General features: G+C 48.8%; 3 protein-coding genes across 3 annotated transcripts; 1 reads left to right on the top strand and 2 right to left on the bottom strand.

Moving 5' to 3' along the window:
- Nucleotides 1-208: 208 nt before the first annotated feature.
- Nucleotides 209-3,556, bottom strand: EMWEY_00007980 (hypothetical protein, conserved; the record flags this gene model as incomplete). Its single annotated transcript, XM_013482005.1, has 8 exons — nt 209-314; nt 621-856; nt 995-1,112; nt 1,250-1,525; nt 1,822-1,899; nt 2,104-2,305; nt 2,470-2,937; nt 3,079-3,556. The coding sequence occupies 8 exons, from the start codon at nt 3,554-3,556 to the stop codon at nt 209-211; spliced, it is 1,962 nt and encodes a 653-aa protein (XP_013337459.1).
- Nucleotides 3,557-13,985: 10,429 nt separating this feature from the next.
- Nucleotides 13,986-14,687, bottom strand: EMWEY_00007970 (hypothetical protein, conserved; the record flags this gene model as incomplete). The annotated part of the gene is made up of 1 exon (XM_013482004.1): nt 13,986-14,687. The coding sequence occupies one exon, from the start codon at nt 14,685-14,687 to the stop codon at nt 13,986-13,988; it is 702 nt and encodes a 233-aa protein (XP_013337458.1).
- Nucleotides 14,688-19,560: 4,873 nt separating this feature from the next.
- EMWEY_00007960 (splicing factor 3A subunit 2, putative) lies at nt 19,561-22,860 on the top strand (the record flags this gene model as incomplete). The annotated part of the gene is made up of 7 exons (XM_013482003.1): nt 19,561-19,632; nt 19,905-19,998; nt 20,569-20,717; nt 20,972-21,126; nt 21,842-21,933; nt 22,394-22,498; nt 22,763-22,860. 7 exons carry the CDS (start codon nt 19,561-19,563, stop codon nt 22,858-22,860), a joined length of 765 nt encoding a protein of 254 aa, XP_013337457.1.
- Between the last annotated feature and the right edge of the window lie 415 nt (nt 22,861-23,275).

The raw sequence follows: 23,275 nt of genomic DNA, 5'->3' as shown, positions 1-23,275 counted from the left end.
CAGGTTTGATGTGGCTGAGAAGAGCCTGTTTTTCTTTATCAATAAAAATGGTTAAAAGGTAGTAGTTCTTGATTTCGGCGAGCAAGGGAAGAGTATACTCTTCACTGCAGCACTTCCTACTAGTAGGTGGTTCCTACTTTGTCCTAACTCTGGAGGCCTACTGCTGTTGTTTCTTCTTTTCCTACGAATATTCTACATTAGAAAATGTCTACCCTGTTATCATGAGATCAACAATATCCATTTGCGTCGATACACAGCCGTACATGAGAACAGCCAGTGCATCAGCAGCAGTGTGCAGCTCCGCGGGTAGGACACTGCAACATGTGCAGGCGGGGGATTACCGTGCAATGATCATAGGAAATTGACGGCGTCTACACTCAGGTTATTTGAACAGCCTGAAAGGTTCTCTTTACTCGGAACAGGTCTCATTAAGCCGTTCGTGGGAGTAGTACGCCTAGCAAAAGGGGGAGCTTGCCGAGGCTTCATGGGAAAGTCCGATCTGGAATGCTGCAGGTATATCGAAAGCACAAATTGTATGCATTAGTGTTTATCGAGAACAGGAGGGGGGGCACACGCCATTGAGAAAGCTTCCGCTTACGTAGATGCAATCCAGGGGATACGTTGTCCTCTCAAATGCATGCATGAAATTGGGGGGCAATGACGAATGGGTCCACAGCTTGCGTCTTTCCTCCACTATCTTCACGAGCATCTGGGCAGTTCCTTTCGCTGCCTCCACCTCGTTTGTTGGCGGTTTCCACATGCATATCTGCACATTGGCCTTTGTGACGTCCTTCATGGAAAAGGAAGGTCGGGTTAATTCTATCTCGAATGGCGCAAGCGCTTCCGTGAGCTGTACCTGCGATGACAGAGCAAACGGAAAGAAGGGTACACTTGCAAAACTATGAGAGGCAGTCTCCCATTACCACGTCGCACAGAAGAGTGGACCATGTCACCGAGGAAATAACGACACGCTTAGAACACGAGTTCGACTTACATCAGCATCGCTCCCATTAAGCACCTGTTTCAGCGCTTTCTCAAAGTGAGGTATTAGACATTCACGTCGATTAGTTAGACTCTCTAACTCGTGTTCCTTGCGTCGTAGAGCTTCTTCTCTGTCAATACACGAACACAACAATGGGAGGGTCTGACTAGCAAATATGTGAAGAGCAACATTGTCCCAGGATAACTGACTAGCCGCCGGATTGCATGTAGAGAGGGGCGCTGAGAGGACGCCGTCTCCACAAAGTACCGGTTTTCATCTTGCCTTCGCCTTGATGATGTCTCCTTGACCTCATCATAGTCCCTTGTTTGGATGTCATCAACAGGCTCTCCCTCTGGCGCAGCCTCCGGCGCCTCCTCGTACAGTTTCTCCATTTCTTCCCAGAAATCAGTTGCCTCTCCCTCCCTACTTAACCACTCGCTCGCTCCCAGTGGCTGAGGAGGCTGTGGTAGACGGTAGGCTGGTCGCCGGCACCGCAGCACGCTATACTCGTTGAATCCTCCGAGGGTATGCAGGATAAAGGTTCTACTCAAACAACACAAGATTGGAAGAGCATGTGGGAAGGCAGCAAGTTGAAGCAGGTCCCTTAACGCACGCATACGTTTCCTAGTATCAAATTGCTTGAAAACATAAACCGGATTTAGCCTATGCAACACACTCTAAACATACAATACTTTCAGTGCACGCATCTCCAATGCCACCAGTCAATGAAACAACAATATCTTAAGGGCATATGATACTACAGAAGAAGGCCCCTGGGTGTGCGCTGCACAGCGGTTGTGAACCCACACTTAAAGACGGATGGATTAGTAGTGGCTCACCCATCTGCTTGAATCTCCTGAAGAAGTGCCTCCTCGTCTTCTGCTGTCACAACGCGGCAGTCTGCATGCAGCGCTGGTCTGAGCCGCCAAAACATAAGGAATATGAGAAATTAGGGGAAGGGAGGCTTGTTTTGCAATTTTCGACTAGCCTAAGCTGGTGAGTGCATTACACTATCAACCCTAGGCTCATTTTAGTCCAAAAAACCAACAAGCAAGCTTACTGCTGCAGGCATACAGGGAAGGGGCATCGACACGTTCAGCCTATCCGTTGTACAGCCTCACCTAAAGAGTTCCCACAGGAATTCCCTAGCAAAACTCAGTTTGAAAATGACGATTTTATACACCAGCCATGGGCAGTAAGCTCGCAGAACTTCCCCAATGTCTCCCAAAAGACGATGTGTTGAATACGCAGCAAGGTCCAACTGCGACAAATCGCTGAAATCCAGGACGACCGCAACTGCAAGCCACAGCACGCCGTCTGCATCTACCGAACATCTCAGCCAACAATTAACTTTCTGAGTTCATTCTGCCAAGCAGATGAGCTGGCAGACTGCGTCAAATCCTCGATGGTGGAAATAACTACAGGCAATCCAACTAAGGGCCCCTCCAACGGGAAGTATCCTATATATAGGTCAATTTGTGATTTACCATGAGAAATCTTTTCCCCGTGACGGCGAGAAGTGGCACCTAATTTCTCCCAGGCGCGGTCGAATAGCCCCAAAAGGGTTCGCTGGAATTCCGCCGGGGTAACGTGGAGATATAGACTAGTAGGAGAGAGGCTGGCTACAGGAATATACACTGCAGGATGTTTGCCATCGGCAGACCGGTAGGCAAGGGACCCCGCTAGACTGGCTTCTAGGTCCAGCAACGCTTCTAAAGAAGAGTGGCTGGCGAAGCGCCTGCCCTTATCTTCAACTTCAGCAAGGCTTTTCCTGAGACAGGCGAGCCGAGCCAACGAACTACAAGCTTCCTTCCGTGACGCCAAATTACCGCTCCTTGAAACCTTCCCGTTTCGCATGTACAGCAGGCGACGCATATCCTCCAATACATACCAGGCGCAGTTACCGCTTAGCGAGCTGATTAGAAGCATGAACTTTGCTAGCTTCTGTTCGTACGCTGTGCAACGCAACACGCAAGGCCCTACCTCAAACCAAATGAACAGCTTCCTTAGGAAACTAACATCTTACAAAAGACAGAGTCAGGCCAGCATGCTGGGGACAGGAAACTTTCTGGTGTTTCATCTCCCCAACTGCTTACGCGCGAACAGATCCCGACCCTCAGGGGAAACAGGCTCTTCTAACTGGGGAAGTGACCCGACAAGGAGATTGCCAGTGGCAGCCAGGTGGGCTTTGACTTTTCCGTTTCTGCCATTTTTATGCTTCATTGGAGCCTTTATCTCTAGGAGGGAGGAAACGTCGAGTTGCGTTATCTCGGGGAAGTTGCCATCGTAGTAGCCAGCAAAAGCTTCAGTAGCAGCTTCTGGGTCTTCTGGGTCAGGGAACGTGAAGGATGCTTCTTCGCATACGGGCACAACGTGACTTCCTACCTTCACTTTTCCTTGATACAACAGATGGCCCTCTACAACTCTGGGCCACTCAACAATTCCCCCGTCGTCGCCGGGTTTCGCCACTGTCTCGGGGGCGTCTAGAACATTACTGTTCTTTCGAGTCACACGCTTTTCTCCCTTCTGTTGTCCCTGCCAGCGAGGGCTTCCATTGTCCTGTTTCTTCTCCATCCCCCTTGAATGCCAAAGTGTGAACGCGCCTCCCAGGCTTAAGTACTTTTCGTGGAGGAGCCTGGGCTCAAAAACTGCCGTATGTAGGGGAAATTAATTATAGAAATGAACGACGATGGACGACGATTGGCAGCTTATCCCCTTGTGCACGCAGCCAAAATGGAGAGAGCAGCAGAGGCCGAAACACGCGACACAGTCACACGCCTAGGAAAAGGAAAAATGAAGGGAAGTCGCTAAGGCTGCTAAAGTAAGGGGATAAAGAGAATATTGTATACCTTTAGATGAGATAAATAAAGATTAGGCAATCGCTGAGCATGCCAGGCTCGACCCATCGCCGCCGACCGGTCAGACCAACAGCGTTCGCCGCCTTTGAGAGCCGCACTGGAATCTCATCTACGTTTTGTTCTACGTTCGAAGTGTTCTTAATGTTTCGATTTCTGACTTGTTTGGATTTTTAACAATCAGTCGAACAGGTTAAGAGCTTTTCAAGCGAATGAAGTTGTCGATGGCTGTCGTCGACCGCCGCAAGCGGGGCATTATTTCGATATCGTGTTGCATCCGCAGGCGATACCTTAAATACCTCTCACCATTTCCCGATATTTAGGTTCATTGTGTTTTAAACGCATTAACCTGGCCGTTTGAGGGCTTAAACTCAAAGCGGCAGGCCGCCCACGATAGCACATGCACTCAAAAGCAAGACAGTAAGATGTGAGAACTACGTAGGGCGTTATGTAGGAAAAATGCAAAAACTACCTACATGAAGGGTAGCCCATTTGTTTTGACAGCCGCATGCACTAAAATTAACCGCTACAAAACTACAGGAAAATTTCAATCAGTAGTCCATCACTCCGTGAGCCAACAGGTTAGGGATAGCGCCTGTAGCAAACTGCGTCATATGTGGACACGCCCATCTGAAGTGGGCACATGAACCCTTACACTGCCTTAGTAGACTAGCTGTACTGAAGCACAAGTTAACATAAACTGTCTACAGTGTCTGTACATACAGCACAGAAGGCTTGTTTGTCCATGTACGTGAGGCTTCCCTGCACTCAAGGTCTGTGAAGGCGAGTTGCAACTCATTACTAGCCGCCTTCTCCCCCACAACTTTGTGGTCTTGAGACGCCAGCGTCTGAAAATGGAGACTGACCAAGGATGCCAGTTCTCTTCAAGGAACTCTCATCTCGAGTATTTTGAATCTAATGCAGCCCAATATAGTCCTCGGATAAAATCAATGACCCGTGTTACAGTGCCTCTAATGCCTATAATGCATGCAGTCCCTTTAGTTCGTGGTGGTGACGCTTTATTCTCCTGCGCAAATCAAGAGCAGGAGAGCACGCATTGGCATTCTGAGAGGCATGTTTATCCAGACCAGCAAAGCTGAGGATTTGGGTTTATGCCTACAATCGACATCAAGCTTATATTCGTGTAGTCAGCATTGGTATAGCGCATTGCACTTCTTTGCTTCGCTTGATTGGGCCTCGGCTCTACGATGACCAACTTTTTGTCGCACCGAAGAGGGCATTAGGCTCATCTAGGCTCAACCGTTCACTTTTGATCTAAGTGGATACACCAGGCAGTGCCTTTTCCTCGAATGTCTGCAGCCAGAACTAAATGCAACCATGGGAGTTCACAACAGTACGGCTCTATGGGTCTAAGTTATTTGTCTGCATTCCTTGAACCAGGGACGCTGCAGTGCTGACACTAGTTCAAACATCTAGAAGTGCATAAGATTAAGTTCCGTGCTCTGCGCAGAGAATGTTAAGGCCCGAATTCACTCTCAACGTGCTCCAGATTGCTCCCTGGCATTTCTCCTTCACTCGGAGGAAGTACTCCGGAGGCCCATGCCAAATTACGGGGTTGTTGACAAGCTAGCCTGAATTGTCCTGTATCGATGAATGCTGCTGCCCTGCCTCTTGCCTCCAGGCTCACTCATTTCAACGTAGGATCTGTGGAATTTATTCAAGGGAGTTATTCCGCGTGGCCACTCCAGTAATAACCACACACTTATGCTCGCTGGCGCTGCGAGATCTGTTCCACTGGAGTATTATTCAGGTTTTCGGTTCACAACAGATTCGGAAGGGGCCTACGTATGCAGAGAAATCTGATTATTTTGCCTGCCGCCTTGGTTTTCCATTTCCAGGAGGAGCGGTGTTGTTGAGTATCCTTGCCACAGCAGCGCTAATGCTTCGACGCGTAATTTTGCATCTCCTGGGACTTCGCACTCTCTGCAAAGTTCCCGACACGTGTCTGCCGTCGTATTTGCACACTGATGTTTCCGGCTTAGCGAAGGTACAAATTGTTTTGATGCAGCGCAGAAAGTGTAAGGTACAATGCTGAAGCCAGCATGCTGTGCCAAATATTTTGGCAGTGCCACAATAGAAGTGTTACGTAGAGGAGCCACAAGGAGCATGAATGTGCTACCACCGCCCACAGTCAACAGCCACTGCCTAGTGTGCTTTACGGATTGTTATACTGCAGCCACCCCATCTCATGCGTATAGTGAAGGGAATCAAAGCTCTGATCAAGATCAGTCTAGAGCACGGTCAAGCCTAACGGAGGCAACGCTGCAGTCGCTCTAGGTGGGAGCATGAAGGCAGCTCTTCGACTAAATCACCTGCGCAGCGCCCGAGGTTGCGCGGAGAACAGCATCTTCATGCGGAAAGCAACCAAAAAAAATATATACCAAAAAAATATATACCGTCATATACCAAAAAAAATATATACCGTCATTGAATTCACGGCAGCGTTGCGCAAGCGTCAGTCAGCCCGTTGAGGAGGGGAGAAGTGGCATTGATTAAGGAACTCAACTCCACGCTTCGTTTTCTGTTGCATACGAGCCATGCGTTCCAGAAGCATACGGGTAAAACTTGCTCCAGAAAGGAATGCCAGAGAAGATTTTCCATTAGCAACTTGCAAGGAGATACGGCCACACCAACGGTGGTATGAGGGGAGATATGAATTAGTCCGGTCGCCTCGTGTCCGGCAACTAAACCATCACACCAAATCGTTGGTTGAAGAGCTCTTCCCGGGCACTAATGGAAACGGCCACGATAAAAACTATACAAACGGCGATAAAATTGCCCGTAGACCATGTTGGTGGAGCTACGGTAGTAAGCAGCAGGGACAGGCAGAGGGACTGCACAATGCAATGCCAACTCTACTTCCCGCTTCGGGACCTTCATATCAATAATGGGACAACACTGCAGGTCATCCAGAGAAGTTTCGTCGATAACACGAAGGACGCCGCGCACGTTGCCCCTGTGGTTTACGGCCAACTACCATAGAGGTTTGGTGAGCTTCAGGAGAATTTACGGACAGCCTGGTTTAGTTCAATAACGAGGCAGCAACTGCAGCAAAAGTCGAAGGCAAGAGAGGGTAGCGTAATGAATGACAGCCCAGTGGGCACAGCAGGTGAAAGCCATTGAGGGCGGCACGTTCTCTGTTTGCAGGAAGTGCAATGACTTAAAGGATGCGTAAAGAGAACCACCAGTTATTCTGTCGGTTCGATAGGACACTTCTGCCACAAAGGAGCATTTTCAAACACTACCTACAACTATATTATATCAAACAAGCTAAATAGGCTCAATATATTTCCCACACCGTCATTTATTCGAGGCCCTCAAGAACACCTCCAAAACAGCACCTGACTAGCTGAGGTCCAATTACCTCCCCAAAATAATCGGTGTTGCATGCAGGACATAATTCGTTCTCCTTCTAGATAATCACAATTTTATTGATTGAGTTCGAACGGCAATTTTAGCCAATTTTGGCATCAATGAATATCGGGCAAGCGTATTGATACCGGTGGAGCAGTGACGTATTCGTCCTCAGTATTCAAATCCAAGACTCCGGTATTTAAGTGTTTTAGCGACGGGGTGGAACTGCAGGGCCCCTAACTAACCCGCAAGTTGTGTCTTTCTCAAGATCTTCCAATTCGTCCTCTAGTCTCGCGTAAGCTTCTGTCGTGAGTCTTGGGATGCGTAGTGGTCTGTTGCTCGTTATCGGCAGATTGCGCGTTGAAGCCCCGCTGCAGGCGTCTGCTCTATGCCTTGCAATAGTGTGGCAAACGATGTCCCGTCCAGGCATGCGGCTGGGCCCTCTCTGGGCCCGCTATAGCTGATTCAGTTGTTATCGTGCTGATTCTGCACTTGGAATCAAGCTCCGGACCTCCTGCCCTTCATTCGGCTGTCCCAAACACCCACCTTTGTTAGCGTGGGCTTGGTAGAGGGCTCTCTGACCCTCGCCTACTGTGCCCATGTGCAGGGACGCTATGGTGTTGAGGAAGGAGTGTTCCTGCTGTTGGTACTGCCCAAGCGGGCTCTGTCAGTCACGGAAACTTAGGAGAAGGCTTGCTAGGCTGTCATTTGTCTTCGCAAGCCTCTCTTCTGCAGTCAGAAATCCAACGCGCCATCCATTGCGCCACAAGGGCTTCTACGTAGCCAAATGCCTCGTCATCTAGTTTGTGACGTGCATGAATGGATTAACGAGATTCCCACTGTCCCTATCTACTATCTAGCGAAACCACAGCCAAGGGAACGGGCTTGGCGGATTCAGAGGGAAACGAAGACCCTGTTGAGCTTGATTCTAGTCCGAGTTTGTGGAACGATTTGGGAGTGTAGCATAGGTGGGAGCTTCGGTGATCGTGAAATACCACTACCTTCAGTATCGTTTTACTTATTCCGTTAGTTTGCGACGCATGCTCGGCATGTGTTTTAGTCTTAAGGTGCCTTTTTGGCGCTGATCAATGCGGAACACACAGTCAGGTGGGGAGTTTGGGTTGGGCGGCATATCTGTGAAACAATAGCGCAGGTGTCCTAAGGCAAGCTCAATGAGAACAGAAATCTCATGTTGACCAAAATGGGAAAACCGTGCTTGATTTTGTTGTCCAGTACGAATACAAACTGTGAAAGCATGACCTATCGATCCTTTAGGTCTGAGAAACTTTCAGCTAGAGGTGTCAGAAAAGTTACCACAGGGATAACTGGCTGGTGGCAGCCAAGCGTTCATAGCGACGTTGCTTTTTGATCCTTCGATGTCGGCTCTTCCTATTAATGAGATGCAGAAGTCTCAAAGAGTCGGATTGTTCACCCGCCAATAGGAAACGTGAGCTGGGTTTAGACCGTCGTGGGACAGGTTAGTTTTACCCTACTGGTAAATTTAATACTGCGACAGTAATCCAACTTAGTAGGAGAGGAACAGTACTTGGTTAATGAGGTTAGCTGAAAAGCTAGTGCCGCGACGCTACCATCTGGTGGATTATGACTGTACGCCTCTACTTCAGAACTCACGCTGGCTAAGCACTGCATATAATCGCCTCATTTGTTACTTACATATGTTTTTAGTGTCTTTTGAGCACACAATCTCATCAAGGCCCTTTGCGTCACGCGCTGGGCTATAATATCAATTTCCCACAATTGAGGCGCTACATCGATTGCAGATGACTTTGCCAGGTATTGTAGGTGTGAGAGTAGGCTTGTCCTACGATCGACAAAGATTCAGCCTTCGTTGTACCATGTTTTCTTCCCTAAACATATCCCGCTCGCAGGGGGGTACTACACATGGATCACTGGTTTAGCCCCCCAAAACCATTGATAGTGAATTGTTGTGTCTTTTGATGACCTGTATGTGTCACTGGGCTCGCCCTCTTAAGGTCTTCAAATCCCTCGTCATCACCTACTTTCCAGTCACTGGATTGGTGAGTTCCAGTCATGGGACTAGTGAGAAAGTACGGAGGTGGTTTGTGGTTGGGCACACGTATGGATGACCTGGGATTGGCCTGGCCTTAAAATTTGATAGCTGGGTTTTGGAGTTCGGCGTTGCCGCCTCGAGCAAAAAAAAGGTTGAAAAGGGGGATGCGAGGGGGCTCCAACTCCTACGGCACGCCCGGATGTCGAGCCAACCGTCTTCACGCGTTTGAATAAACCCTCAGTGTTGCTACCGAGCGTGTTAGGCTTGGTGTTCTATTAGCTCATTAGTGTGTCAAACAACTTAAGATGTGTTAGCACGAGAACGACCTCCTACTCTTGCTCGCCTCGTGCCATTATCTGCCATGTGAAAACCCCAAATACGATGGCCTAAGCGGATACAGTCAGTGCTAATTTCACGTTGAACAAACCACGCTGTGCGTTCATTGAGTCCCAACTCGTGTGTAAGCACTCTTTTGTTTTCCTTTGCTATTCACCCAAGGGACCCATGGCCTGGCCTTCCTAAGGTGTTCAAATCCCTCATCATCCTCAATGAATGAAATGTGGATGTTGGGATTCGTGCTAAGGTGTTATCTATACTTGTATTCAAGTCCCCCTTTCGTATTGCAAACTATGAGTGACGAGGTATGGAGATGCTTGTTGGTTGGCCGAGCCACAACACGTACGGATGACCTGGGATTGGCCTGCCTTCTAAGGTGTCAAAGTCCCTCGTCATCGTCTGTTTGTCGGATAGGGATTGCAGGCAATGAATGACTCGTTAGGTGTACGTGTGATTCGTGCTGCCATACGAACTCGTCAGTTATGGGTGTGATGGGGATGGGGTGTTTAAATCACTCGTCATTAGTTACAATGTCACTCGTCACTTTTACGTGTCATTGGGCTCGCCTTCTTCAAGTATTCGTATCCTCCGTCATGACTCAGTCAGTCCCGAGTGATTGGGCTCAGGCAATCTGAGCCAATAATCTATCTATATATTATATACATATATAGATATTCTATATTAAAGCTGTTATATATATTTTGTATGTATTTTATATTTATATTTAAATCCCTGTTCATATCGCACACTATGGGTGAGGAAGTGTGTAGATGGTTGGTGGTCGGCCAAGTCACACCACGTATGGGTGGACGTATTGGGTTAACTTTACCTTCTTCAGCTATTCAAATCCATCGTCATAATGGCTTATACGTGGCGGATTCGTATTGCAAACAATGAACGCCTAGCCAGGAATACATACGTGTTATTCAGGTACGCATGCGAATTCCTCCGTTAGGCTGCCCTTCCAATCATTCGTTGGATACGTTGTTACTCGTCACGTTTACGTGTCATTGGACTCCAACAGTAAGAGCCAATAAATAATATTTACGTGGGTAATCCCTCGTCCTCCTTATTGAATAAATGGCGTAGTGCACGGGCACTACAGTGGATCTCTGGCGTGACCTCTAGAGGCCGAGTATCATCATGAAAAGGAATAAATAGTATAGAATACTTTAGGGATGAGGACACTATTAGATAGAAAAGGAGCTTTATAGGATCAGAGTGCTCGCCAGCCGGCACCAGCTTGGGGCTCTGTGTGAGGCTGTTGTTATGACTCTGGCACTGAACCTCAGAGAGGGTCGAGGAACAATTCTATTATTCTGGGTTTTCTTTCCCAACAATAATATGGACACGAATGTATAATGGCTATTTATTGTGTTAAGTAGAGGTTTTTGAGGGAATCATGGATTTTAGTAGTTAGTTGTAGAGTGTGTACCTAATCAGGAAAGCCTAGGGAACTTACGTAGTAACAGTGTAGGCCAGCTGTTCACTGCAGGGCCGATCCTCAGCTGGCCAGCCAGCCCCCAACCCAAAGGGCTGTGGGCACTCGTAACACCGTTGGAAATAATCAGGCTCTAAATAGTATTTATTAAGTACTAATATTGTTAATATTGTGTTATCCTGAGGAATAGGCTGAAAGAGGCTCGACGGAGAGCCGATTTTAGTGCCTTTGCACTATATTTGCCATCTACACAGGTATTCATTTGGACGGTATAATTGCGCTGCCGTATGTTGAATTTAGCATGAGAAGTTCCGGGTATTGGAGGCTCCGTCTTTCCGTTGGGCCTGAAGAAATCGCATCGACACTAACGGCAATTGCAAGTGTCTAACAATGTGGGAACAAGCTGCACCTAGAGCCGAAGTTAAGCGTGCCGATCGGCTCCAGGGTCGCAAGGTTGTCGTCTTGCTCGAAGATGCGTAAGCTGAACTAACGAATTCACTATACCAAAGGAAACCGTCGACACTGGAATCCCAACCCTGATATTCTCGCACCCCACGGCTTCATTGTCCGGAGATTGTTCTGTTGCAGTGTTCTGGAGCTTGCTAAAGGACGCCAAGGTGGACTTCAACTCCTTGAGGGGATCCAACACCGCAAGTTGCTCCAGCAAGAAGACAGAGACAGCACAGTGTGTTAGCACCCAACTGTGTGCAGGCCCCCCTGCCACGCACATACCCAACGCTGCAGCGTCAGCAACAGGAGCAGTAGGAGGTTTGTTATGTACAAATGCAGCATTTTCATTTTTTGACATCACCTTCGGAAAAAGGTTTCGGACCCTCGCAATGGTCCGCCGGGAGAGTATTCATCATGTGGGGGTCGTTTGATGATGTGATGTTGCGTGAAGGATGTGCGCCCGGATATAGTTCACCATTGTCTGTTGGCCTTGCAAGAGTCACCATTAAACAAAGTAAGCAGCAGCGTGTAGTAGGAGGCCTCTCACCCTAGACATAGCGCTGGTACCGAGTACTTCTACTGCAGCAGAATTGAACCTGTTGCATTTTTCTTCCAGAAGTAGGACCCAAGCACGTTCGTGTTGTGTGAAGAGTGCCAATGCCACTGCTGTTCTTGTGTTTCAGGCCGGTCTTCTGTGCGTGTTCATCAGAACCCGAGATAGGCAACTGATTGAAGTTCACCCACAACTTCGAGTTCCTCCTACTTACGAGGAATTCAGGAAACTCATGGGTGAGGCTCAAGAATACTTGCATACTTAACACGAATTAAAGATGGTTGTTTGTCTGGAGGAAGCTCCTGACCCACTGTTTCAAGGAAGCTAATAGATGACGGGCTGTGAACTTTCCAACCCTTTTGTGAGGAAGTGCCTGTTGCATGTGCGCATACCTGTGGGGCACCCCGGGATGTGTGTATTCGCTGCAGTAAACCTCTTGCACACCCGTCGGATTCGCGCGGTGGAGAAAAATGTTACCCTTTTGCAAGTGAGTGGTCGGGCCACCGAGCGTCGTCTTCCATCGTCGCTACATGCTTCTGGCACCTTATGACGTTAACTACATCAAACAACAGAGTTGTAGCTTGCGAAGGTGATGTGGACTGCTTCTTCCTGGCGCAGGTAACGAAGAATGATCCCAACCTTTTCCTTCCCGTCGGCTCCCGTAAGATCGGTGAGCCTCCTGGTAGCCCCGAGACCCGCGTATGCGCTATCAAGACCTTTCGGTGCTGTTTTTGGATAGGCATTTGATGGATAGAGTATATCTAGTCTCTATGGTGTTCCGTTTGCTCCGGCCAGTCGAAAGTAGTGTGCATACCGGCGCAGTTCCGCGGTTGCCTAACTAGGGGAGGAACGACATTAAGCGGTTTGAAGGTTGCAGGTTTTTCTTTGCCTGTCATGTACCTTTACAGCATTCTCTTCCAAAGGACGCCCTGTAGACCTCGAAGATTTTGTGCAGCAGTTTCAGCACACGAAGACCCCTGTGTTGTTTCTTGTTGGCGCAGTGGCCCATGCCAATCCCAGTGCGTAACCTAGCGAATTCTTCACCCATATGTTGTAGGCAGTGGTTGCCGACGTGGTGTTGAATGCAGCTGCTCGTATCCTTGTCTTCTCTGGTCTGCGCGCAGCCGCGAATTGCGAACTATCCGAAGAATGCATTTCCATCGCCCCATGTGGATTAAGTGCAGCAGTGAGTGCAGCATTCCCAGTGCAGTAGCTGCACAGCACCTTAAAGCCTCGAAGGCAAAGACCCCCGGTGTTAGTAGTTGCCTACATTGTCCGTTGTATTTATTCGTGAGCCCTTTGGCGGGATCGTATTGGCCGGCGACTTTGGTGTGAGAGGAGGGAAATGCCAATGTGATGCTTCGCGCAGGTTTGCTGCAGCAGCCTTTGTGCGGAGTTCGAGAATTTGTGGAGTATCTACTGAATACCTCACTAGTCAGCAACTTGCTTTAATCGGTGGCATTCAGCAGTATAGCTACGCAGCAGATTACGCGCACAGCACTTGAAATCTCATTTAGTTGCTTAATAACTTGCTGTTTTTTCGTGAACTTTGCTTTAATATTGCTCGTTAAGACCATATTTGTGGCTAGGGGCTGGCACTGAAACGTATATCTGTTGGAGGTGTTCAGACACTTACGTTTTAAGGATTTCTCTCTGGCTGTCTGTAAAAGCACCTGCACGAATTTGCTATAGTTTGCATCTGTGCAGAGAACCGCTTGCCAGTGCAGTGGCCTTAGCGCCCGGTGCCACAGCAACGGGAAAACTTGCACACGCAAGTTATGCGGTCCCTTTATGCACTAAAAAGTCCCTTTGCCCGCCCAAAGCCGAGTAGGCGTTATGGGAAGAACACGGGCTGGCGGTATGGCGTGGCATACGCCGCTGCCTTTTGCGGAAAATGACAGCATAAGTCTTTCCCCCTCCCCCCTCCCAATTTGCACTAAAGCCCATGATACAGGGCTTTTTTAGTTTAGAAGAGGAGCGTCAGAGAGATCAATGCAGCGGCAAACAGGACACGAGTTTTCGTTGTGTTCGGCCCCGATGTCGCAACCACAACGTTTGCTAACATACATACTGGTTTCATCCACTGCTGTCATATCACAAGGGGTAATCGTGCGAGCTTTTCGGCCTCCTTGGGCAGCTCCGTGGTCGGGTTCTGATATTTTGCGCATAGGGCGGGATGTTTCCATGGTAGCTTCACTGGCAATATCTTCTGCAACAGGCTGCCTTTCCTTTTCACCACTTTGCGGCTCTTGCGGCTGTTCAACAGGTTGCTCAGCAGCTTGTTGAGCAGCAGCTTTCTCTGCCATTTCCCGTTCCATAGCTTGTTCCTGGGCTTTCCGTTGCTCTTCGGCGGCTATCCTTTCCTCCTCCTCCTTTCGGCGCCGCTCCTCTTCCTCGGCCTTACGAGCTTGCTCAGCAGCTGCCGCGGCAGCTTCAGCTGCTTCCTGCTCTGCCTTTGCTTTTGCCTCTTCCTCACGTGCTCTGGCCTCGGCTGCCTCTGCCTCAGCCCGGGCCGCCTCCGCCTTGGCTCGCTGCTCTGCTTCCCGAGCTGCGGCTTCCGCGGCAGCCTTTTCCTCCTCCTCCTTCCGCTTCTTCTCCTCCAACTCCTTCGGGTCGGCCCTCTTGGGCTCCTTCGCCTTGTTCTTGCCGCAGGCGGCGCCCATTTTCACAGGGGAAGTTACGTCGAAATGCTCGGGTGCCCGGACCCCTGGCAACCTAAAACAAACTGTAAGATGTGGAGCAAGATGTGGTAGATGCTGCAGGAGCTACTGGAAAGTGCAAAAGGTTCAACGATTAGAGTGAATGGAAGTGTGCGAACCAACTCCGACGCAGTCGATGCAGCAGCCAGCTGCGTGTCGCGAACTGCACCACGGTGAGCGCTGAGAAGTTGGCGTTACGGGGGATCCAAATGATAATGAAGGAAGCAATTTCGTCCACGTTAAAGATTCCTATGTTGAAATCTAGAAGAATTGCTCGTAAACAGCAAAGATGACCATGATCGCACCACGGCTCTCCCGATTCAGCAGCTTGCAGTGGTCAGGTTAGGCCGACAGCTGTTGTCGGCTGCGCTGCACCTGGCGAACACTGGCGCTCATGCGCTGATCAAACGGGGAATTTCTTTAGAGAATTAATATGTGAATTATCTCAATATTTGCACACTATTCTTCATGTGGAACAAGTTTAATGCTTACCACTAGCGTTCTCCCTTAGGCGTCGCGTGCTCCGCAGGTGCTCAAAATGCAATGCGGCTGCGGATCGACTTGTTGAATATGAGGGAAATCGGAGTATCTTTGATTTTCCTGTGTCCCTGATTAATGATTCTAGAATAAGTGAGCCATTTTATCATGCTTAGTGCCCTATGGGAGAGAGGAATCTACGACACACCAGAGCTAGCCGCATGGGCCACAAGCGGGCCGAGCGTCTGGGCTTGGTGGGAGCTGTTGGCTATTCTACATAAAACACCCAAATTCTTAGCCAGTAGTTGTTTGAAAACCTCCGCAGTCACGACGAGCGGACGAAAGGACAGGCAAGCACGCAGTGCGCAGGCACTACAATGGTTCGGCTTGTGAAGCCCCTAGCCGCCGTTTCTACGAAAGGAAATGATATAGTATAGTATTAATGATACATTATGGTTTTAATGCACAAATTAGGGTAAACTGACTACGAGCTCCGACAGCCCATCATGGCCGTGGGGCTGGTTTAGGCACTTTCAGTGGTCAGGGGGGACATACCTATTTTTGATCTCCTCACTGCATAGAAAGCGCCCATCTGTGGTAGTACTGTCCGCTTGAAGCTTACCTGCATAGCTGGTATCATGTGCATATTGATGAGCATTCACTGCCACTCTAGATATTTCCTCATAGCTCCAGGCTTGCTGTTGTCCTGCAATACATATTGACCCACCCTGGCTTGTTGCATTTGTTGTTCACAGCTCGTACTCGGCTGCAACTGTCTAACTCTTCTGATCTAACTATATGGTGGACCTAAATCGTGAAGGACGGAATCCCGATTCTTACCCTTAAAATAGCCCTAATCAAGCTTAATCGACCAAAAGGAAGACCTCTCAGATTTATTGTACGGCATTGAAGTGCCAGCGGAACTGGCTGGACGCTCAGTGCAGCTCATCCAGCTCATCCCTATAGCACCCCGAAGCTTAGCGAGCACCCCGAAGCTTAGCGAGGAGATCCCCACATCTTAGACAGAATCAAGAGACAGGCATTACCAGCCCCTCAGCAAAACAACGGTGAAGCAGACTTTCGCAAGGCGCACGATCGGCGAACTGCTCGACGTGGATGGTTCACCAATATACGTATCATTGGACATCGCTGATGCGATCTTATAAATTCGAATAGATCCCCATGACAGGCAGAAATTTGTGTCGCACTTGAGCCCTCGCAAGTTCGAGTTCACGCGCATGCACTTTGAACTCGTGGCCGCAACTGCCGAACTGCAGCAACAACGCAATGACGATGGTCTAGACCAGATCAGTGGCGGATGGATAGGTTCATAAAAGCGCGTTTATGATCAGCCTCAATGCGCAGGAGCACCTATACCACCATGCAACGTGTTCTGCAACGTATATGCGAGATGCAGTGGTTCGTGAAAGCACAAAGGTGTCCCTGTTTTAAGTTAGTAATTAGCTTTGTAGGCTAGGGCTCCAGGTACAGGAAAGGGGGAATCGAACCAGATCAGGCGAAGATACGAGATTTCAGAGGCGGCAGCAGCACTTGTACACTTGCATGGACATTCACAACTTCATCGGCTACCCAACGTTCTACTACAGCTTCGTTTCCGGTTTCTCCCGTCGTCCCCGCCCCTCTAACGGACCTACGTGGAGAGAACAAACAACTCATTTGGACAGAGCGTAGGGATGCAGACGCAGTGATGCTCCTCAAGCACCTCAAGCCGTTCTCAGTACATCCTAACAACCAACGCCAGTACCACAGTAGTTGGGATGGTGCTCTCTCAGCAAGCCAACAGTCCTCAAACAGCAGCACCAAATCATCGCCTGCTACTCACGTCGTTTGAAGCGGACAGAGAAGAATTACCCAATACGTGAGAAAGAGCTCTACGAGCTCGGGAGTGGAGTAACATCATGAAGTATCATCATTTCCTGAAACACCTTACGAGAAGTTTCAGTACTATGCAGGTGAAAGAGTTGTTCGGTGGCTCTGCCGGAATATGCGATACGACTTCACAGGGAAGTGTTTCGAGGCCAACACCGAGGTGGTCGGCGGCGCACACTCGAGGCGGCCTACCAATCAGGCACTATGGCCAGTAACTGCGCTTTTGTGCTTGATCATTCACGTTACCTTTCAAACATTCGGTCACCCTCACCATACTTGGACATTTACGCTCATGCAGCTACAGCTAGGCTTAACAGTGGGAGACAGGACATCTCAAGAATTTCGGCCCCATTGCAGGAAGACGCAAAATCTGGGTTACACAAGTTGTGTCCCGGTTGCTGAATCATATGAATACATAAATTCTTGTTTCACCATTGGACGTGCGTTCAAGTGCTGAACGTTCTCGCCATAACGCTCAGGCGACACCTTCCTTTCCTAAAGCTTCTTCAACTCTGCAACAGTCTGCTCCCGCGTCGACCCAGGCATCATACAGCACCGCCAACCAAAACTCCTCCAAATCCCATCAGGGATGCGGGATGCAGCAGTGGCGTTGGATTCAACTCGACGCTGTTACCGACCGTGGGTTGCCTCCCCACCACAGGGCAAATTCTGGTCAATCTGTATTTTGCAAGAGAAGTTCATACCCATGTCCAACAAACATGAACTTCCTTTGGAATTTTGGTTTCTTATTAGGAATCTCTTTTGTAGTCCAAAATGTTACAGGTTTATTACTAGCTTCTAGATATACTAGTGATATGTCAAATGCCTTCTATATGTAAGTAGAAAATATGTAATACTACAAATATAAGTGCTACAAAAGGTAATATAAAATGTAGTACAAAGAATCTTCTTGACGTAGGATTATCCACATAGAATCCTCCTAATAACCATGATACAAGATATGGTATAGGTGATAATAGATTACAAATTACAGTAGCGCCCCCGTACCGTTGCATTTGAGAATCAAAACTTCTACAACTTAGCATTTACACTGCATGGTGCAATTATGATTTTCTTTGTAGTTATGCCGGGTCACTGGCATTTGACGAAGTTCTAAGGAGAGATCGAATGGAAAACTCTTTTGGACATTTATATTCCACGTACCTCCTGTTATAGTCTCGGCTCTGCAGCTGGCCGCCCGACTGTGGGGATGAGGTTCGATGCTCGGCCCTGTACCTCGTGAACCATACGGCCCTACCAGGTGTAGCGGTAACCTTGGACCCTATCTGCGGAATATTGTGAGTTGTATGGAAGCCAAATACTCAGCCAAATACTAAATTGTCAAAAGTTCAAAACGGTCGAACATACCAGCACAAACAAGACCTCGTTGCTGTATCTACAAGCACTGTGGATAGTTGTTTACAGCTTTTACTTTGCGTGCCGCTTGTCTAGTAGAGCTGAGTGAGGGTTTATGGGCCCACTTCAAGCATACTTGCGATTAGCGCACAAACTGTGCCATACAGGCATTGCTGCACCGTGCAAGACTGGAACTCTGGAATTCCAGATTCAAACGGAATCCCATACTCAAGCATCTTCCAGCACCCTGGCCATGGATTTCATAAAAAGTTTGTCAACTGATATAAACCTTTGTTGGGATTCCCCATATTTGTTGCGGCAATCGCCCCACCCACGAGCACTTCCATCCTAGGAACTTCACCATCGACAATCCCTGCCAGACACCAGAAACCTATGTGCCCGGTTTGATTCACAGCATATATTAGTGCGTTTATTAATTTGAATTTCAAAAGCTTGTGTTTACTGCGTTAATTAATTCCTGTTAATGAGAACTTGGTGACGCTACTTGTAGTGAACAGCTGGCCTACACTGATACTACGTGAGGTCCCTAAGTTATACCCAATAGGTGCACACACTATAACCAGAAGCCAAAATCTATGATTCTCGCTGAAACCACTAATAGACACAATTAACAACCAAATATACGATCAAGTTCCTAATGTTGTTAGGAAAGAAAACCCAAAATAATAGAACTGATGCCCACCCCCCGCCGAGGGCCAGGGCCAGAGTCACAGCAACAGCCTCGCACCGAGCCCCAAACTGGTGCCGGATGGCGAGCACGCTGATCCACTAAGCTGCTTTCCTCTCTAAAAGTGTCATAATCCCCGAAATATTCTATAGTATTCATTCCTCTTCATGATATTAGGCCTCTAGAGGCCACGCCAAAGCTCCATTGTAGTGCCTGTGCACTACACTACTGCCACACAGGTCTGGGGGAGAGAGAGGCCACGGGTTGCATGCAGCCGCTGAGCTCGAAGGTATTTCATTTTGCCATTGTTTTTTCGTATTCATTGTTGCTCCTTGGGCTCATTTAAGTACTCTTCAGGGGCCCTTCAAAGCACGGCAGCTACAAAGGCAACGCCAACACTATATTGGGTTTCACTCTACGGTGAAAATGTCGGTTTATATGGACTACCAGAACAGAGTCGGGCATAAGCTCGGCTCTGGTGCGCCCGCCACCTGGCAGGTAAGGACTGTTAGAAAACAGTACAAAGAGCAGAAAGGAAACCGAAGTAGCCGCATGGATAGGCGCACTCGTGAACCGACGCACAGTAGCACCACCACTAGCATGAAAAGAAGTAGGAGCATTAAAAACAAGTGCAGCATAAGAAGCGGAGTGTTCCTTGTTGTCTGGCACCTGGGTGCCTGCTCATTCCAGTTGCTAAGTGCTTGGTCAACATATGGGGTAAGCTAGGTGTATACACAACACTGTTAATGTTCCCCTCTGCATTTCTGTAGGAGGTAAATCTCGAACGGAAGGAAAGGCTCCGTCGGTTGGCCTTGGAGACGATAGACCTTAACAAAGATCCGTACTTCATGCGCAACCACTTGGGTAAGCAACGACAGAAACAAGGGCAGTTGCCGCTACTGCTGCTGTTTGCGGTGGATAGTCTAACTAATGAATTGCTGCAGCAACGACTCTCACGAAAGTAGAAGCCTTGCTTGGGAGGCAACGGTAGCAGTAGCAGCGGCAATGCTGCCGCTGCTGCTTGCTTGTCTAGGGGTTGTTCCCTGCGAGCCTCTCTCCCTCCAGGCATATTATGTCCGGAGTCTCCAATATACACACATAGGCGCATTGTGCACGTGTATTTGTAGTGTGATGCTGCTACCTGTATGGGTGCTATGGTTGTTGATATGATTGGTGGTGCACTTGTTCTCACTGCCATTCTCGCTATTCTTGCTGCAGTCGTCCTTGTTGCCGGCCTCATTGCATTTACGGATGCTGGACGGGTGACCTTATATCTGCCGTTATTGTAGTTATTTGACACCCTGTTTTTTCTGCTTGTTGACTTGTGCTGTTTGTGAACACTGCTGCTCTCTTTGTGTTCTGAAGTGGTGCTGCTTCGGTCGAGGCAGCTGCCTTTCTTATTCGTGTTCTTGATGGCACTCTTTTGTTGTGCAGGCCAGTTCGAATGCCGTCTGTGTTTGACTCTGCACACAAACGAGGGTTCTTATCTATCGCACACACAGGGCAAAAAACACCAGACAAACCTCTCCAGAAGACTTGCCAAAGAAAAAGCAGATGCCGTCGTTGCCCCCATGCCCCTCAAGGTGTGCTGGTCTGGCGGAGCTGTCGCCGAAGTCGCGGCTTCCCGGACACCTGCTGTTATCGTTCCTTTTGGTGCTGGTATTCGGCGTTGTGTGTGTTTTGTTGTGGTTGCTCTTAGCGTTGCTACTGCTTCAGCTAATGAGTTTGTTGCAGTTGCTATTCCCGCCTCCGTTACTGCTGCACTTTCTACTATTGGTGATGTTCGTTATCCTACTCAAAGGCTGCTGCTGCTGAAGTGCTGCTGGTGGTGCTGCAGACATCCAGTGGCCCTGGGCGTTCATCAGACAGAGTGCGCATTGGACGTCCGGGATACCGCGTGACAAAGCTGAGGGACGAGCGAACGCGGCAGTTCGCGCTTCTGTGTGAAGTCGAGTACCCTGAAATCGTGAGGGGCACCAAACCTTACCACAGGTAACGGCCAGCCGGGTGGCGCCCATCCGATGTAGAAGCTGCACCTGCAGGAGCAGGAGCAACACCAACTTCAGCTGAGCAGCAACCCTCCTGATTCTCGCAAGGATTCAAATTTACGGGGAGCCTGGGGGCGAATGTGTGCACACTGTAGACATGTATGCATATGCGTATGAGCATCTGTACGTACAGCATGTACCGTTGCATCTACGAGGGTTGAGCTAATCAGTGTATGCGGACGGTGCAGAATTTTCGTGCATAGGATGTCATCCGTGTGGCATGTTGCGCATGGAATTTCTGCGCGCTCTGTTCATGCATTTGTGCGTTTCCATTTCTGTAAAAGAGTTGCAACATCCTAGGCAGCGCTGTCCGTGTAAAAGGGGATTTTATCATGAAATCCCCAGCAGTTTTGGTGCCTCGTTAGGGTCCACTCTAGGGCATATATACACTTGCTTTCATATGTATAATGCAATGATTTACACGCTTGTGCTGCACCCAGTTGATAGGAGGAAGGCCCCTTTGCCGCTGACGATATGGGCGAATGCTGCAGGCTTTCCTCACCTGAAGTTCTCCACTTTTTGGGTTGATTTTGCGGCAGTTGAATGGCTTTAGCGTTTGGTTATGAGGTTGTTTGTGCGTCCGCGTACATCTGAACCATGCAACGCCAGTCCCTTTAGTACCTCCGGCTTTTGGTTGATCTCTGCTTTGTGCTGCGCAGGTTTATGTCTGCCTTTGAGCAGCGCGTTGAAACCCCCCCGGATGGAAACTATCAATTTTTGCTCTTCGCTGCGGAGCCATACGAGACCATCGGTGTGTCTCCTTGGGCTTGATAGATAGCATGTAGCAGCAGCACAAGCGGCAGTAGTAGTAGCATTAGTAGTAGTAGCTGCGGTCTTGCGCAGGCTTTTACGTCCAGAGATAAGGTGTGATTTAGGGTACAGGGTTTCGGCGGGCTTTGTTGAGTTTCTTCGTGTATGAGTACCACTCCACAGAAGAAGCTTTAGAAATGGCCGTCTGCTTAGTGTTAGGGAACGTAACTGTTTGAAAGCAGGGTTCTTTGCTAGAACTCACTTTGGAGTGAACCCCACCGGAAGGTTGTGATTGGGATGTGTGGCAGAGAGCACTGCTCGTGACCTCTGATGCTGTATGTACAAGTGGTCACGCACTTGTGTGCGCCGCATGGAAAATTGCAAGTATTGCTGTTGTGCCCGCTGTACAGTGTACGAACACTGCATTCTTAAGTTTGCATTGTACTTCTTTGTGTGCGCAGCCTTTAAAATCCCCAACATGGAAATCGACAGAGACGACCCTCGGCACCACGCAGCTTGGGACGCAGAGAAGAAGGTATACACGATGCAGATATTCTTCTCCGTAAGTTAGTACTAACCCACATGCTTCAACATCTAAGGTTTAAGTCCTGCATTTTAAACAGTATTTTAGCTTTAAACCATGAAGTGTCCAAGGAATCCATAGACGGTGCTATGCTCGTTACTCTGCACCGCACTATCATGGACAGCTGTTATCGGTACAATTCAGCCAGCATTTGTATTGCATGACACTTAAGATGCATTGGCATTCCCATCCACAAGGGAAATGTAGAAGATGCAGCTCTTTTCTATGGTTGTCTATCGTTTTGCAGAAACGACAGCCTCGGCCATTGCCCGCGCTGCCGCAGCGGCCCACGACATTCTTGCCGGTCGGGGCTCGTTGGTGAAGGACCAGGGCAAAAAACGATAAGGCACAAAGCAAAAGAAGTGGATATTCAGAATCGAGTGAAATCAAGGAGTGCATGCTACCTGCGTCTGCAGCGCATGTGCATTGCAAGCCGATTGCTGTGGAAAACGGCAAGGGACGGCGGAATCGTGCACTAAGCAGCCCCATAGACAGAGTTTGAAGCGATCGCGTCTTTCCTGCTTTGTCGGGGGCTGTTCCTGTCGTATTTTTTGGAGTTAGAAATGCTTGCATGTGCCATTTAACTGACAACTGGGGCACAGTTACGTGGAAGGATGTGCGTGAATGGGGTGTACGAGCTCCCGAGCGACAGCGCTAGATATCTAATTGTAGATTCAATATAGGAGGACGCTAGGGACGTATGTTCGGCACTTCTTAGTGGACTGCAGACGAATGTATTGAACTCGTTTATCTGCACACA

Source organism: Eimeria maxima, genomic scaffold (assembly GCF_000499605.1).
Source record: "Eimeria maxima Weybridge genomic scaffold, Emw_scaff49, whole genome shotgun sequence".
In the NCBI taxonomy this organism is placed as follows: domain Eukaryota; phylum Apicomplexa; class Conoidasida; order Eucoccidiorida; family Eimeriidae; genus Eimeria; species Eimeria maxima.
Note: the sequence above shows the minus strand (reverse complement) of the source record. Positions and strands in the feature narration are given on the sequence as shown.